This window comes from Phlebotomus papatasi, chromosome 1 (assembly GCF_024763615.1).
Source record: "Phlebotomus papatasi isolate M1 chromosome 1, Ppap_2.1, whole genome shotgun sequence".
Taxonomy (NCBI): domain Eukaryota; kingdom Metazoa; phylum Arthropoda; class Insecta; order Diptera; family Psychodidae; genus Phlebotomus; species Phlebotomus papatasi.
The window spans coordinates 35,889,599-35,905,025 of NC_077222.1; the positions used below are offsets into that span (position 1 = coordinate 35,889,599).

General features: G+C 32.9%; 1 protein-coding gene across 5 annotated transcripts in view; it reads right to left on the minus strand.

Moving 5' to 3' along the window:
- Positions 1 to 15,427, minus strand: part of LOC129798950 (acetyl-CoA carboxylase) — a 40,570-nt gene that overhangs the window by 17,703 nt on the left and 7,440 nt on the right. For 3 of the 5 annotated variants that reach the window (XM_055842476.1, XM_055842479.1, XM_055842478.1), the window contains exons 2-3: positions 8,846 to 9,161; positions 725 to 842 (exon numbers count right to left, since the gene is read on the minus strand). In XM_055842476.1, the coding sequence (XP_055698451.1) occupies positions 725 to 842; positions 8,846 to 9,161 (434 nt within the window). Of the gene's footprint in view, positions 1 to 724; positions 843 to 979; positions 1,479 to 8,845; positions 9,162 to 9,272; positions 9,446 to 15,427 lie in introns of those variants that run through there. The other 2 variants (XM_055842475.1, XM_055842477.1) reach the window with 2 other exon arrangements.

Consider the following 15,427-nt stretch of genomic DNA (forward strand, 5'->3'; position numbering starts at 1 on the left):
ATTGAAAAGAAAAAATTGTAGAATATAAGAATGAAAAAGCAAAAATTTCAAGAGAACTAACGCAAAATTTTTGCTTTGAATAATAAAGACGTCACCAGACGTTCTTTGAATTACAAAAAAAGCTCAAGTTCTCCAGTGATGAACATTCATTGAAAGATTTCCATATCCCCAAAGCTACCTTATGCCTTCCCCTCTCCTCAATCTTCTAGCCATTAAAAATCACTAAACTAAACATTTAAGCTTGAAGAGTCATTTAGATGTTCGGTCAGAATTCAATTGGTGTACAATGTTTGATATTTTAATGAAGAGCTTAAACATCGCGCGCAGCACATTCCGTCAATTTTTGTTGTGATGTCAACCACGAAGATTATTCTCTAATAAGCCAAATAGTGTGTTCTCCATGTGTGAGAACAAACATAATCAACTATATTTTCAATAATGATTTTTTATCTCTTTATTCTGTGGCTAAAACAACGCAAATATATTACCGTACTTTCCTATACAATTTGCAAGAGATACGAAAATGACGCGATTTTTTTTTCTCTCTATACTACACATAATGCCGATTGGGGCATAAGAGTATGAGTAAATCAAGGCTAGTGAGTCTCTCTTTCATTGCGTATTATATTGATTATATAAGACTTTTCGGGCATGCTGGAAGATGAAGAAAAACTGCACAATCACACAATAAATATTTATATACATAAAATTTTCTTTGCATTACCTTATTGATGACACGATTGCCACCAAATTTCTTCACAAATTCCTCAGGAGTTGCCAGTACAAAGTCCCTCTCCTGGTACCGATCCTGTCCTAGACCCGTCCCATGGGACATACTTGGTCTAAAAGGTCACCAAGAAAGAGAGTAAAAAAAAACAGAAAGGCCCTTTTAGTTTAAAAAGGTCAAACTTGAGATTTTAACAAAAATTAAAAAAAAAAACACAATTAATCGCTTCATAAAAAACTCATCAGAAATTACTTTATTCCCGTATTGAGTGAATTAACTTTGAGGAGTTGAGAATCAATTGGTGGTGCTGGATCCTCAACTTTAATCGGTGGATCCTCAGATTCTGATCCACCTCCGATTTTGATATCAATCCCAATCGGCATGGCCACTTCCACATTGTCCGTTGTCGTGTCCCAAGTACTAGGTTCACCACTTTCAGCAAGAACAAATCGTTTGCTTGCACGACGCTTCAGCATAATTTTTCTAGCAATTATTGGCCAAATACACCCAAACACCATAAAACATAATTTCTCGTATGAAGCAATTATTTAGTCTTATTTTCCCACTAAACACTTTAGCACACACACTTCTATTTTTTTTTTTCAGCAAAACTCTCTTCTTGGCACTTTCCCTTTAACGAACTCTCCAACAAATATATACACAACAAATCCAAAGAAGAGTAATATATTGTCACACTCTTTTGGAATTTAATTAGCAAAAGGGGTTCACAACACACAGGTTGAACATGTAGAGTAACTAATAAGAAAATTTTTCGCATATTTAATTAATAAGACAAGAAAGAGAGTAACGAGAGTACGAAAGAAATTGAAGGGCAGAAAAATAGCAATATTTTTTGAAATGCACTCTTAATACGTGAGTAATTAGATAAAAATTTTTCCGTCCACCAAGGAAAACAGCTACTGATTTAATTGCCCACAGAGATCTCTCTAGAGACGTTGAATATGATTGTTTTCTGACGTGTTAACCCATTAAAACTCGACATTGTGGGTCATTTGGATATTTTGGGTCATCTTGGTTTGTACGTTAATTATTAGGTGGTTCCACAATGAGTTAACGGTTTTCACATAATTTTCTATGCTTTATTTATATCGTCAAGGTCAATGTCAAGGTCAAATATCCACCATTTTATTCAATAAATTTACCACCGTTTTAAGAGGTGTACTATTAACAAAAAGACTAGACTAACCGAAAAAAAATTGTATAGTACCGTCGTTGCGGGTGACTGCACTTTTTTCGCTATTTTTCAACTTTACCCTCTAAAAGTACATAGTTAAAGTGAAAGGAAGGGGGTGAATGGGTAAAATTATTTGTATTCAGTTGTTAATGAATGGATTTTGTACCACTATCATTAATTTTATAAAATTTTAATATGTTAAAAAAATCAAGAAAAAAGGCTTGCACTTGGGATAAGATGCGGGTGACTTTGCACTTTCGAATAAAAACTAAAAAATCAACAATTTCTGATAATAAACGACAATGAAGATCTTCAGTTCTAAGGGTAAGATGCACGAGATCTACAAGATGACGTGATCGCCATCTTGATTTGACTTTCCTTTCCGCCATTTTGAATAACTGTCAAAACCTAAAACTGGTCCGATTGGGTTTAAATTTTAATATGTTGTAGCTGATGTCAAGACCTTTTCAAAAAGTATCTATCTTCCAGTCTACGTCAAGTATTTACCTAGATACAGAGGCTCAAATTTTAAAATTTTGTAATACTCATATTTTGGCGGTCTTTATTTTTTAATAGTCAATATTTGAAACCTAAACGAAATGCCTCAGTAACCATTAAAAATGGTTGAGACTTTTATTTTATATATTTATTTACTCTAACATAATTAAAAAAAAAAAATAAACGAAAAGTGCATTTAATTATCTTTTTATTGTTTCATCTATGAAAAACAGTTCTTCAGATACTCAAATAATACGCTGTTATAAACAAAAACATTACTTTTCTTTTTATTTGTTTGTTAGATCTCATCGCCTAACGATAGTGCTGCCTTTTTTTTATGGTTTCGATAAAAGAAGCTCCCCGTAGTTCTGTATTCATGAAAGTGTCAAAATTTTGGACTTGGATCCTCTGTATCCAGACAACCGCTTGACCTAGGTCGGATTTTATATATGTTCTGAAAAGGCCTTGACATCAGCAAGAACATACTAAAATTTCAGCTCAATCGGATGAGAATTTTGTTTTGACAGTTACTCAAAATGGCGGACAGAAACGTCAAATCAAGATGGCGACCATGCCATCTTGTAGATCTCGGTCATTTTATCTTATGTTCCCACAAAATTGGATAATTTTTAGCCAAATACTTCTATAATAAAGTTTTAAAAAGACCATTATATGCAATTTTATAACATAAATCATGCGTTCTTAGGAAGATAATAGGGAAAAAATATTTTAATAAAAATAATCAACAAAATCGAAGTGGATTATTCTAGCCAGATAAATTTAGATTGGATTTGGGCAAATTACTACTCTGAAATCGATTTTGGAATTGCACCTTCAGATAACTTTTTCACGGAGCCGTTTTTTTCACAAAATACCTATATTAGCATTTACTTATATATATACTTTGACATGTTAGACTGAATCAGCGAAGACCATCAATACGTGCTAGAATTTATAAAAGTCTTACGGACAGCAGAGTGCAAAGTCACCCCCCGAGTGCAGTCACCCGCAACGACGGTATTTTTAATCGTCAGTGTTACCATCAGGTTTAAAAACGGATTTTTTCGCTGCGTTTAGGAATGATTTAAAAATTAAAAAAAAAGTTAGCATCATTAGCACTCCCTTATTTCCAACAGTTAACACCGTCCTCCCCGTAACTATTTGAATTGATATCGTAATGTTTCAAGAAACGGCACCGGTTTCTCCTAATAGCCTTCCTAGTATTACCTGTGAGTTTCTTTTTCGGGAGCGTTATCGTAGAGAGGTTTAGTATTAAAAGTTAGTTCACGTTGGATCGTCATACGGAACAGATCGTTAGGGGAACACTGAAGGTTCTGTAAAAACCTCTGACGGTCAAGCGCTCATTCACGCGATTGCCTTTAAAAGTCCCGCCCTTACAGATTCCTTAAACGAATCTAACAAATTTTGACGAATTTTATCGATTTTTATTCAAATAACTCGTATACGGGATCCAAACATCTAATTTCATAGGCCTAGCTTTTCAATAATTTTACCAGTATTAACGGATATTGGTCATACAGCGCTTTACAAGATCTTTTCCATCGTTTTGGTCAGCTCCACCAATACAAATCGACAGTCTTATGGCCTCTACATACTAAAGAAATTTATGTCCATATTGAAGAGTTTTTCCTACACAAGCGTAGGGAATTTGCTGCAATATGGACATAAATTGCTCTAGTGTGTAGACACCATTAGATATTCTAATCGATACTTTACCATATTCCTAAACGCTGTTAATTTTACGATGTGAATCGCGTGCAGTGTCGCTTTTCACGAAGGAAAATCTCAAGATTAAATAATTCAGACATTAATTTACATTTAATATCACCATATATCAATCGCGGTACGCGGATATTCCAGATGCAACTTAATATGTATGATCTACAAACGTTTTAACTTTCTGCTTCTTAAAAACAGCAACTTCTAAACCGACTTAACATATAAGCTAGATAAACAAATTTTATAACTATATAGAGTTCCTCTCTGAACAAAGTATTGAAAAGGTTGGTCCTGTTTTATCAAATTATATTATGAAAAAAATCACTCAATTGAAAACCTTGTTTTATAAATGAAGGCCTAAATAAGAGAGTCAGCAAAAGGTCTCAATTTTGGGGAATGCACGAGATCCGTGAACTATCTCTTTTCATAATTTTTCGGTTTTTGGATTTAAATTGGTTTTTGAATCTCTAGAAACTCATTCTAAACTTGAATTAAAAACTGGTTGAGAAGTTCGCAAATTCGGGCTTTTACGCTTAACATTGGAAAACCTATAGGAATGATTTGATAGACGAAATGTTCTCCTAGCCTAGACACTCTTTTTAAATCATATCCGGGAATTACAAAAAAAATTGGAGTTCTTAGGATTAGGGGAGAAAAAACTATTCTCCTGGATAATTCAACTTATAAGAGGGGCGAAGCTCAGAGATCGGAACTTGATATCTATTACCGTTTACCCTTTAATCGAGGGTAAACGAGCAGTAAAAGGTAATTGCTAATAGTGTAGAACGGCAAGGTACCTTACCCTGAAAACTCCTTTAGTACATTGAAAGCGAAATTAATGTTCATTTTTGTCTAATTTTGCCCTTACAACCCAAACCGTTTAGGATTCAATTTGTAACAGAAAATGGACATCACAGACGGACAAACAGACATACTCACAAAACCGTGATAAGGGTTTATGCACCTTTTAGGAATCCTGACGTCACTTGCGGCGAAGATATAAAACATGTTTGGGGCAAAATTCGCAATTTCCATACACACATAGAATATTATTCTGATAGTCTAAGATTAATAAAAATGTTTGTTGGAAACCTCTTATCTCAATCTTGAGCTTTTCAAATCCCTCAAATCAGCAATTAAGGAAGCAATTGCATTTTATATTTTCATCAGGTAAAAGACACCTCAATGAAGCCTTCAACACAACATCAATTTCACGTGAAACCTGTAGCGTTGGCAGAAAAGCAATCCCAGAAAAAGTGAAAATTTTTATCCACAAAAACCCTTTTTTTAAGAGACCCAAGGAAACAAGAGAAATTGATTAAATTCTTCAGCTCCAGCAATTACTTAATATTTTGACCAAGACGAGCGATAAATGCTCGAAAGTTGATGGGAAGGAAAATCAGGTTAAATATCACTCTCTTGAATTATTAATTAAAACGAAACAATATTATTTGCAATACAATACACGGAAAAAAACACAAATATTTATCACTCCTCTTTCACCCAATCACCGAATATTATAACACCAGGAATTAGGTAGCCATCAAGAAAATTTAGGTCAACAGAGGAAGAGTGTGAGGTCAACAGAATATTTTATAAAATGTCCAAAATATTTTGCAATACAACACAACAACAACAACAAAAAACTTTCTCAGCGAGTTTAGCGGAAAAAGCGTGTTGGCACCGAGTTGAACAATCACTGACTGACTCTTCCTCAATAACTTCTTGTCCATTAGACTTGGGTATTGGTGCTAAAATTGTTGCGTGTATTGGTTTTCTGGCGGGGGCAACTCGCATTTCTCCCGCCACCCAATTTTCTCCTCCCACCTGCAGATCCAAACACCTGAGAAATCCCTCAATGTATTGGAGAAGCTTATCAGGTGCATTCCCGTCAGTACACAGAGTCATTGAGATACGAAAGACTTGCACGCTTCAGAGATGGAAAACCTGAAGAACTTATTTTCTAGATTTAAGATTTAAGATCAATCCTACGGTTTTAGAAATTTTGAAATTTCTCATAATTTTTTTTCAATAGTTTTGCTACCTTTTAACTGGATTATGTATCCTCACATTCCACAGAAATAAAAAAAATCATAGGTTTAATGGGGAAAAACTACAACCGGAATTAGTTTTATAGAAAATTATAATATTGAATAATAAAATACTGAAAATGACTATTCAGTATTTTTTTATGAATTATTAAACAACAAGAATGTCGTAATATATAAAGTTCTTTGATTTGTATGCTAAAACTAATTTGAAAAAAAAAAATGTTTTTCTAGCAATACAAATCCGGAATGAGTCTATTTAAAAAAAAATACGAACTGACTTTAAAACAGAGTTCTTCCGAAATGTTTTTCAATGCCCAACAATTTCTGTTGCCCTGAAGAGGATTTGCATTTGAGGCACTTGCATTACTGATCAATAAATATCAATAGAAATTTTTAAATACTTTACAGTTCGAATTTACATCCGGATTGTTCATTAGAAAAAAATAGGGAAAAAGTTTTATAGAAGCAGATTACAAAAAAACAGGAAGGTAATGAACATTTCTTATGATGTTTCTTACACTTTCTCGTATATTAATGTAACGGCTTCAGACTGAAGGTTTAGCCTTGTTTCCCGTACGTCACAAAAATCTAAATAAGAAATCAATTTTAATAATTTTTCAAATTCTATTGAATCATTTGCACTTAATATCTAATCCCAAACGAAAAGGTTTCTCAAAAATCTTGCCTTATAAAGAATAAAAAGAGGCCAAGTCTTCATTTAATATTTCGTCTCATAAATTGCTTCGGTTTTTGTTACTTTTTGCCCCATACCTTTTATTACTTTTTACCCCAAGTGGTCATTTTTAATTAGCGGATTTCTGGAGAAAAGAATCTTTAGAAAATACTAAAACCGATAGGGCCTCGTATTTAAAGAATCCAAATCATTTAGGAAATATTCACCAATCCATCAATTTTGGAAAATAAATAAGTAAAAATTGAAATCTGATGTAAGAAAAATATTTAAAAGCAGAGCTAAAAAGTTCAATATTTTTTATTTTCTGAATTCCGTGTTCGAATGCTAAGAAACGTACGACAATGAAGAAGCTCTATGGAGGCAATCGAACAAAAAAACGAGAAGCAACAAATAAGTAGATTTAGTTTATGATGAACCGGAACGCGATCAAGACCATTATAAAATTGCTGAGTGGTTTTATGCAAATTATACTCCCTCCTACCAAGAAAGTCTTACCGATAAAACATATAATAATAAATTAATTTCAACTACAGAGCGGCCAAAATACGATCTAAGCCAAGGAACAATCTTAAGATAAGATTTTTCCAGGGGTCAGGTCTCCATTTACGATTACCAATGCATCCAGGCCTGAATAGGGCTTCTTATGCTTCCCCACTTATCCCTCGATACGGGTGGCTGCTCTATATCACAGCTCTGTGTGCGGCCGTCTCACACATAGCGCCACACAGCAGCCCATCTTAGTACGGTCGGTACGTGTTTGGTTCAGTTACAGTGAATATTTATATCGACTTAAATACCACTTTCATACCGAAACTCGTTCTCGTACCAGCCTCTATTGTCTAGGCGGTACATTTTTTGCTAATGTGTACCATTGGCATTACTATTCATTCGTTCACTGGACGAATTCAAAGCCGATATGGCATGAGAAATCTTTTTCTGCTGCTGCTCAGCTTTAAACCCGAGATCTCACAATCATAAAAGCTCTAATTAGAAAGTTAATCCCATAGAAATCTTTTAGTTCAATCGCGTTTCCTGATTGGATAAAGCATAAAAGTTTTCGAAGCTTTATTCAAGTAGAAAAAGTGATTAAACTAAAATATTTCATGAGATTAAATATTTAACTGAATGTGGACGGTACTTTATCATCTAAGTCTTTATAGACGATTGAATGGAACACCAGTGACCCAAAAAAATTTGTTCCTGCGGCCATCTAAAGTCATATTTGCTCAAAAATAAAATTTCCTAACTCTCTCTCTCTCTCGTATTTAAAGCGTTACTGTGTTATCACACTTGCACATTAAAAATTTAATATGATTCACATTAATTGTCGCTGGTGAGAGTTCAAATGTGTAATTTGTGTGTTTGAATCATTTTATATTCAAAATTTGATCTATTTGTTGATAAAAAGGTAGACTTGGCCCGCAAAATTTTATATAAATTGATTTATAGCATTAATGCGAAAAATTAATGCGATTTTCTCTTTAATTTTTTTAATGTGAAAAATATTTATGCATTAGGCAAATTTAAACTTATTTTTGCAGGCCAAGTCCACTTCTTTATCAATAAATAGAAAAACACCAAATATTAAGTGACTCAAAGACATAAATAACATATTTGGACGCTCACAAGCGACAATTAATGTGAATAACATTAAAATTTTAATGTGCAAGTGTGATAACGCCGTTAAAAATACTTCTGATTTTTTATCTTGAAATTATCCCCAGTGAAAAAATCTTTCATCTACACATTGTGCAACTCTGTTCTCTCAAACATTTACACACTATCCACGTCAATAAATCGACTGATGTTGTTTAACTGAGTCACCAATCATTTGTAATAAAAATTCGCAAACTTATATGCAAGAACGACAATTGGAAAACCCATGTCAAATATTTTTCTGGAAAAGAAAAAAAGGAGAAAAAAAGATAGAAGAGACTCACCTAAGACGCTTTCGCTTTTCTGCCAAATCGTGTGACATCCTTATGCCATTCGTCACGAGATTCTGATTGAAGTCATCACGATCCTCTGTTGCCTCCTGACCATTTTCCGCTGCTTCCTCTCCCACCGTAAAACTCGGCCGATCGCCCGTATTTGCATCAGTCTCCATCGCTGGCACACAGTCACCGTTCACTGAATCAATATCACTCTTGTTCTCAATGATAAAATTCTCATGTGAAAATTTCACTTTGCGTATAACTGGGATCTCTGTTTCGTCACTCTTTGCAGCACCACTCAATGCACCCTCCTCTTCGCCGTCTGCCAGTATAATCAATCAAGAACGAGAGGAAGAGAGAAAAAAAAAGAAAGGTAGATGGTAAATTAATTGGCTGGCAAATGCACTGCAAGAAATCAAACAAAATTACACACTCGAATCAACAACTGGAGCCGGTGTTCTAACAGTGCTTCCCTCAGCAGCTTTCAAGAATAATTTCCGAAAAACTAGCGCCACAATTGCCAAGAGGCCTAACATTAAAATGCCTAGCATTTAATCGCACGATCGATTTACCATCGTCCGAAGGAATTTATTTCATTGGAAGTTTCGTGGCTGGAAAAAGTCAATGAGAAATCAATAAAAGGTCGAAAGCCACTAAAGTCTCTGCCCCTCCCCCCCACATTTGGCCATAAAATATTGAACCAGGCACAGGAAAAAAAACTCCGCTTATCGACACAGACTGATAACACTCCTCTAAATTCACGTAAACAAAAAGCTTCTTTCATCTCTGATACAGAAAAATTTTTATTTTTTAATTGGTCAATTTGTCACGTGTTCCCATTGAAGATTATTCATTAAAAATTTCATCATAAACTCAGTGAAAGAAATTTATTAAAAAAAAAATCCCACAAAGACGCCAAAATAACAACGAAGAAAAAAATTAAAGGTCAAGATCTTATTTAAATTTCCAGAGATAGCAAAAAAATTGAAATATTGAAAAGCAAAGACAGAAAGAGAGGAAGCAACGCTTAAACTCTTACAAATCCACTGATAAGATTTCTATTTATTCCTCAATTTTATTTATCGCTTTCCTTCACGTACATTATGCAATCAATATGCCATTATATTCACGAGAGGGCATTTATCCCAATCTTTGATACGGAATTGACCACAGGGAGAGACAATTGAAGGACAAGTGATGATGATTTTGGGGTCGGATTTGCATCGTATGGATCGTATTATCCCACAGTCGTAAATCCATCAATGACAAGTGATGAATTTTTTGCTTTCTGCTTTGTCTTTTATTAAATTTTATTGGATGTTTACTGCAAATCTTCATAATTTAGAAAATTCATTAGTTGTTTTCTCAGAAAAATAGTTATAATCGACTTATACTAAAACCCGAAACCAAAAAGTTTAAAGTTTATCAGATCTTTCACTCGTACTAATCAGATTTCTATAACTTAAATATTTATATTAAATATTTAACTTTAATATTTAACTCTTTAAGGACGAATATGACACCGGTCTGCCAAAAACAAAAACTAATTTTTCAGACTATTTATAGGACAAAATAACTTTCTAGAGTCACAAAATCACTTTTATTTTTAGGACACCGATGTCGCACTCGTCCTATAAGAAGGGTTAAACTTATTTTATTTCATAATGGGAATAGGGGAGAATAGGATAGAGTAAGTGTGCCAAATTCCGGCCAGCTTGCAATTCCGGCCACCTTGCAATTTCGGCCGCTTTGCAATTCCGGCCACCTTTTTTGTTCCTCAAATTTCCATGAATTTTTAGTTTTCACATAATCCAGAGATTATACAATGCAAAAGAATAACAAAAAATGTAGCTTCGACAAACGAGATGACGTGAAAAAGACATTTGAAGAATTCCCGAAGGGCTAGAACTATGAGAATGAAGGTGGCCGAAATAGGGCACCAAAGCTATGTTTACATTTTTATTCACTATAAAATGTATTACAAATTATTTTAACCGTGCAAACAGACGGAATTCCCACGGGAATTCCCACGAGCAAATGGTAAAGTTGCTATACAAGCGCCCTCTGCAAAAGTGCACGAAACTGCCCGAATGTCTTGAAATATTTTGAATTTCAAATGGAAATTTTCCGTTGGAGGGTGAAATATTCAATTTTCTAAAATGACAAAAAGCTATCTCTCTCGAGATAGCTTTTTACTTCCGGAAAATTCCGAAAATTTTATTTGGGGTGTTTTTGAGCAAGTAATATATGAAAAAACTTGTAAAATCTACTATATATAGTGATCAAAAAATTTTTTTGAAAGCAAATTTAAAACCGATTAATAATAATATAATAATTTTGAAAATATTAGTGTTTCTGGAGTGAAATAAATATTCATCAATAATATTTCAGAAGTGATTTTAATAAGTGGAAAGGCAGATTCAAAACATATCTTTTTCACTAGATTCCATTATTAAAAAATGTAAAGAATATAATAATTTAGAGAAGGAACTTAAAGAATAGTAAGAGCTGTCGAAGTTCATTAATAGCAGTTATAGCCGGAAACCTTAGAAATTAAATTTTCGGCTATAAAATATTACTTTGAAATAAAAGACCAATATTCTTTTTATCGTTCAATTTATTGAAAATAGAGTTTTAAAATTTTTTACAGACATCTTCTTTCGAACAATGTCCATTCAATTATTATACAAATAATCTTTATATTTATCTCTGCTTAACTTTGCTTCGCTGCTTGGTCTGCCGGGGATATGTCTATTATTTCCTTCTAAAACATCAACGTTAAGAACATTTTCAAAAATTAGATCTTTACTATGGCTGGTCTTTCTTATAAATTTGTGGAGAGGAATTACAGCCTGTACAATAGTAGTAGAAAACTCTGGTTGTATTTCGATTTCCCCCCGAATTATCCTAAATCTATTTGAGAGTATCTCAAAAGCTGTTTCAATTATTCTAAAGACTTTGTCATATTAATAATTGAGTATAAAAGACAACACGTAATATAATAGAGCCATTTTAATAAAATAAAGTACCTAAAATATCTTCCAGATAAGGGAAGAGTACCCCGGATCGGAATGTTAAGAGACATGCTCGATCTTTAGTTGAAAATATAAGCCTCAAATTACTATTTGGTATTTTTGTGTCTGCTAATCGATATACTAGTAATTCATTTAACTATATCTGCGCATTTGAATTTCAAATTTTAAGAATAAATTAATAAAAAATAGATGTAATTGCAACGATGTACTCTGTACCTCGGATCGTCACAAATTTAATCAGGTGTATTACGGAAAATTGGTTTTAAAAATTAAATCTAAACTAATGCACTGCATTCTTATGAGAGTTAAATGGTAAAAAGTAGCTAATAATTTTAAAAAATTCATTTGAATTGGTGCGATAACCTGGTAGTAACCTGACGATCCGAGGAACACTGCCGATCGCTGGTGCTCTTCCCTTATATATTCCGTTATTTATATTCGGAAAAAACACAATTTGAAATTCAAATCTTCGGAGCATTTTTGTGTTGCGCTTGAAGCCCACCAGAGGCGCATAGAGCGGATGGTAAAAATTTGACAGTTCAATATGGGAATTTCCATCCGGAATTCCCATCCGGAATGGAAAATCTCAAGGGAATTCCCGTGGGAATTCCGTCTGTTTACACGGTAAAGTAAATAAAGACGATAAACTGTCTACAAGGTTATAATCGACACTCCTTAAATAGAAGGAATGAAAAAATCAATTTCTATTAAAGATATGACATTTCAAACTTGAGACTTTGACGCTTGCATGCAACTATGCCGAAATTTGGCACACTTACCCTAATATCACACACCTGAAGTTTTAATTTAAAGACTCATTTGCCAAACTTTTATTAACTTTGCGTTAAGGGGGCAACCTGAATTAGGAAACCAAAAAAATAGGGTAGATGACTCAATTAATGCCGTGTCCCATTTGATGCCACTCCTAATTAATTTATATTTTTTGTCAATATTTTGGAAGATTAACATTGCAAAATGAAAGTACTAGTTTACAATTTTATAATGCACTTCTAAAATATTGAAATAGAGTAAATGTCCAAGTTCAAAACCATTTTCAGACGCTTTAACTTTGACAGAAGATTCAACACATTAAGTTCATATTTTTTCTGAAGAGAATTACATAAATTTGCTCCTTGACTCTTCTAGAATGTTACTGTTTAGTGAAAATTCTTTACATATTAATCATATATCATATAATCAACATATTAATCCAAATGGAGACAAAGGAAAATTTCTAATTGGAGACAAACAGTGTAAGTGAAACCGCGACGAAAGGCTTCCAAAACCTTGTTGAGTTGCTCTTGAGTGCAGAATTTGTTCTTATTCTTGGTCTTTTCTCTTTTTCCATCTAAAATAATAGGAAAATCTCTCCAAAAAAATCATATTTCCAGGGTTTCCTATTGAAGTATTTGCAGACACTTCAGAAAAAACCCTTTTTGTTCACGAAATAGGTAATTATTTCATTTAAAAACTTTACGTACCATTAACAATAAAGATTAGCACTTAATTTAATTAAAATTATCTAGAAATATGACATAAATGTTAAACAACTTTTAATTTTTCTGCCAAATTAACAAATTAAAATTTGTGAATATGAATGGATTTTTGCTTCATTTGGAGCAAAATTAACTAAATAATGAAACTGAGATATAGAAAATATATAAATACAGTAATTTAGTACTGTATTTATCACGAAAACAGGAACGTTTCCATTTGGAGTAGAGAAAAATTTCCATTTGAAGCAGGTTTTGAATTAGTTTAATTTACCCTACTAAAAAAAATACAAATTTATTAGGGGTGGCATCAAATAGAATATGGCATTCAATGGGTCATCTAGATTTTCTCTTCATGCTGTAAAATATATTTAACAAAATGTAAGATCATTTAGACGAGAATTTCATTCTAAAGAGAATAGGCTTTAATTTATTTTAATCGGTCAATTAGTTTTCAACTGTTTTCTATTTAACAATATATTTAGCATTTAAGAATTTTGGCTAATGAGATTTTGGCTTTAGGGCATAATCACATTGACAATAAAATGCTCGCCGTAGCCTCACCGTATTTAATTAGTTTACGCATTTTCATTGCAATTCTTAGGTAAAATCTCAATTACCGTATTACCTTATACTCGGGGGCACTAGGTGAAAATAATAATAAAAAATTGAACAAATAAAACAAATATTCGATAAACGGTGAGCAAAAAAAACTGTACAATTAATTTCTCGTACAGTTTTTTTTTCCTCACCGTTTATCGCATTTTCGTTTGATTTCTTCAATTTTCTTATATTATTTTCACCTAGTGCCACCGAGTATGAGATAAGGTATTACGGTAATTGAGAATTTGCGTAAGAATTGCAATGAAAATGCGTAAATTAACGAAATACGATGAGCTTTCTACTGTCAATGTGATTCAATTAATTGATTTTTGGCTATGCTTTATGGCAATTCGACAATACATATTTTTGGCTTTTCGGGATTTTGGCTTTCGAATTTTGGATTTTTGAGATTTTGACGTTAAGGGATTTTAGTTTTTTCGAAATTTTAACCCATTCAGAGTTTAGACTTTCGAGATTTCGGCCCATCCGGGATTTTGTCTCTTCAGGATTATGATTTTTCAAGATTTTGACGTTCTGGATTTTGGCTTTTGGATTTTTGGCCGGCACTGATAAAAAATTCAAAGATCACCTATGTTCAACTATAAGAGAATTAATTCTGAAAGTTTTTTTTGCTATCTTTCCCGCGAATTCAACAAAAACGTAAAAATTAGAAGTGGAGAAAACGCGCTTCAAAATTTTGGATATTCACTCTTTTGTTCCTTTACGGTTATTTGCTTTTTTCTCCATTTTTTTGCATATTCTGAATTGGATAGTTTTTATCAATAAATTTAAGCAATAAAAAAAAACCATCGATTTTTTGAACTTGTAATTCAAACTCCTCCTTAAGGTCAGCTTGTTATTCTTGGGTATTAGCTAGAGTACAACTTTAGTACAATCACAGCGTTTTTTCTTATATTTTTACAATTTACCAGATTATTATTTGTTTCGGTAAGATATCTCAGGTTCTCACTTAACAGAAAGCCACTTTACAAGTGAAATTTAAACAAAATTTTTATAAGAGTGAAATTGGACCTTTTACTCGAAGGTAAATAATCAGGCTCAGTGAAATTTATTTGCATTGTAATAGCCACTCTTTTTTGTCCCGAAATACACCATTCTTATTTATTTACGTTTTTTGCTATTTTGTATAAACAATTATGCATTTCTCAATATTTTTCGGTATGAATATTATGCCCAACGCACAATAATTTTTGTTTAGTGAACATGTTTTTGACATTTCAATGAGAGTGAGTGAGATCTAGATCTAGTCATCTCGCTCATTCTCATGGAAAATTTTGAAAACATGTTTACAAATAAAAGTTATTGTGCGCTGGTCATTATTCTGGATAGAATAAGAAACATAAATATTTGTATAAACAAAGAAAAAAACAATTTGAGACGTCGTTAAGCTATTTAAAACTTGAAAGTGGTAAAAAGTGTTCCGAAATACCACACGT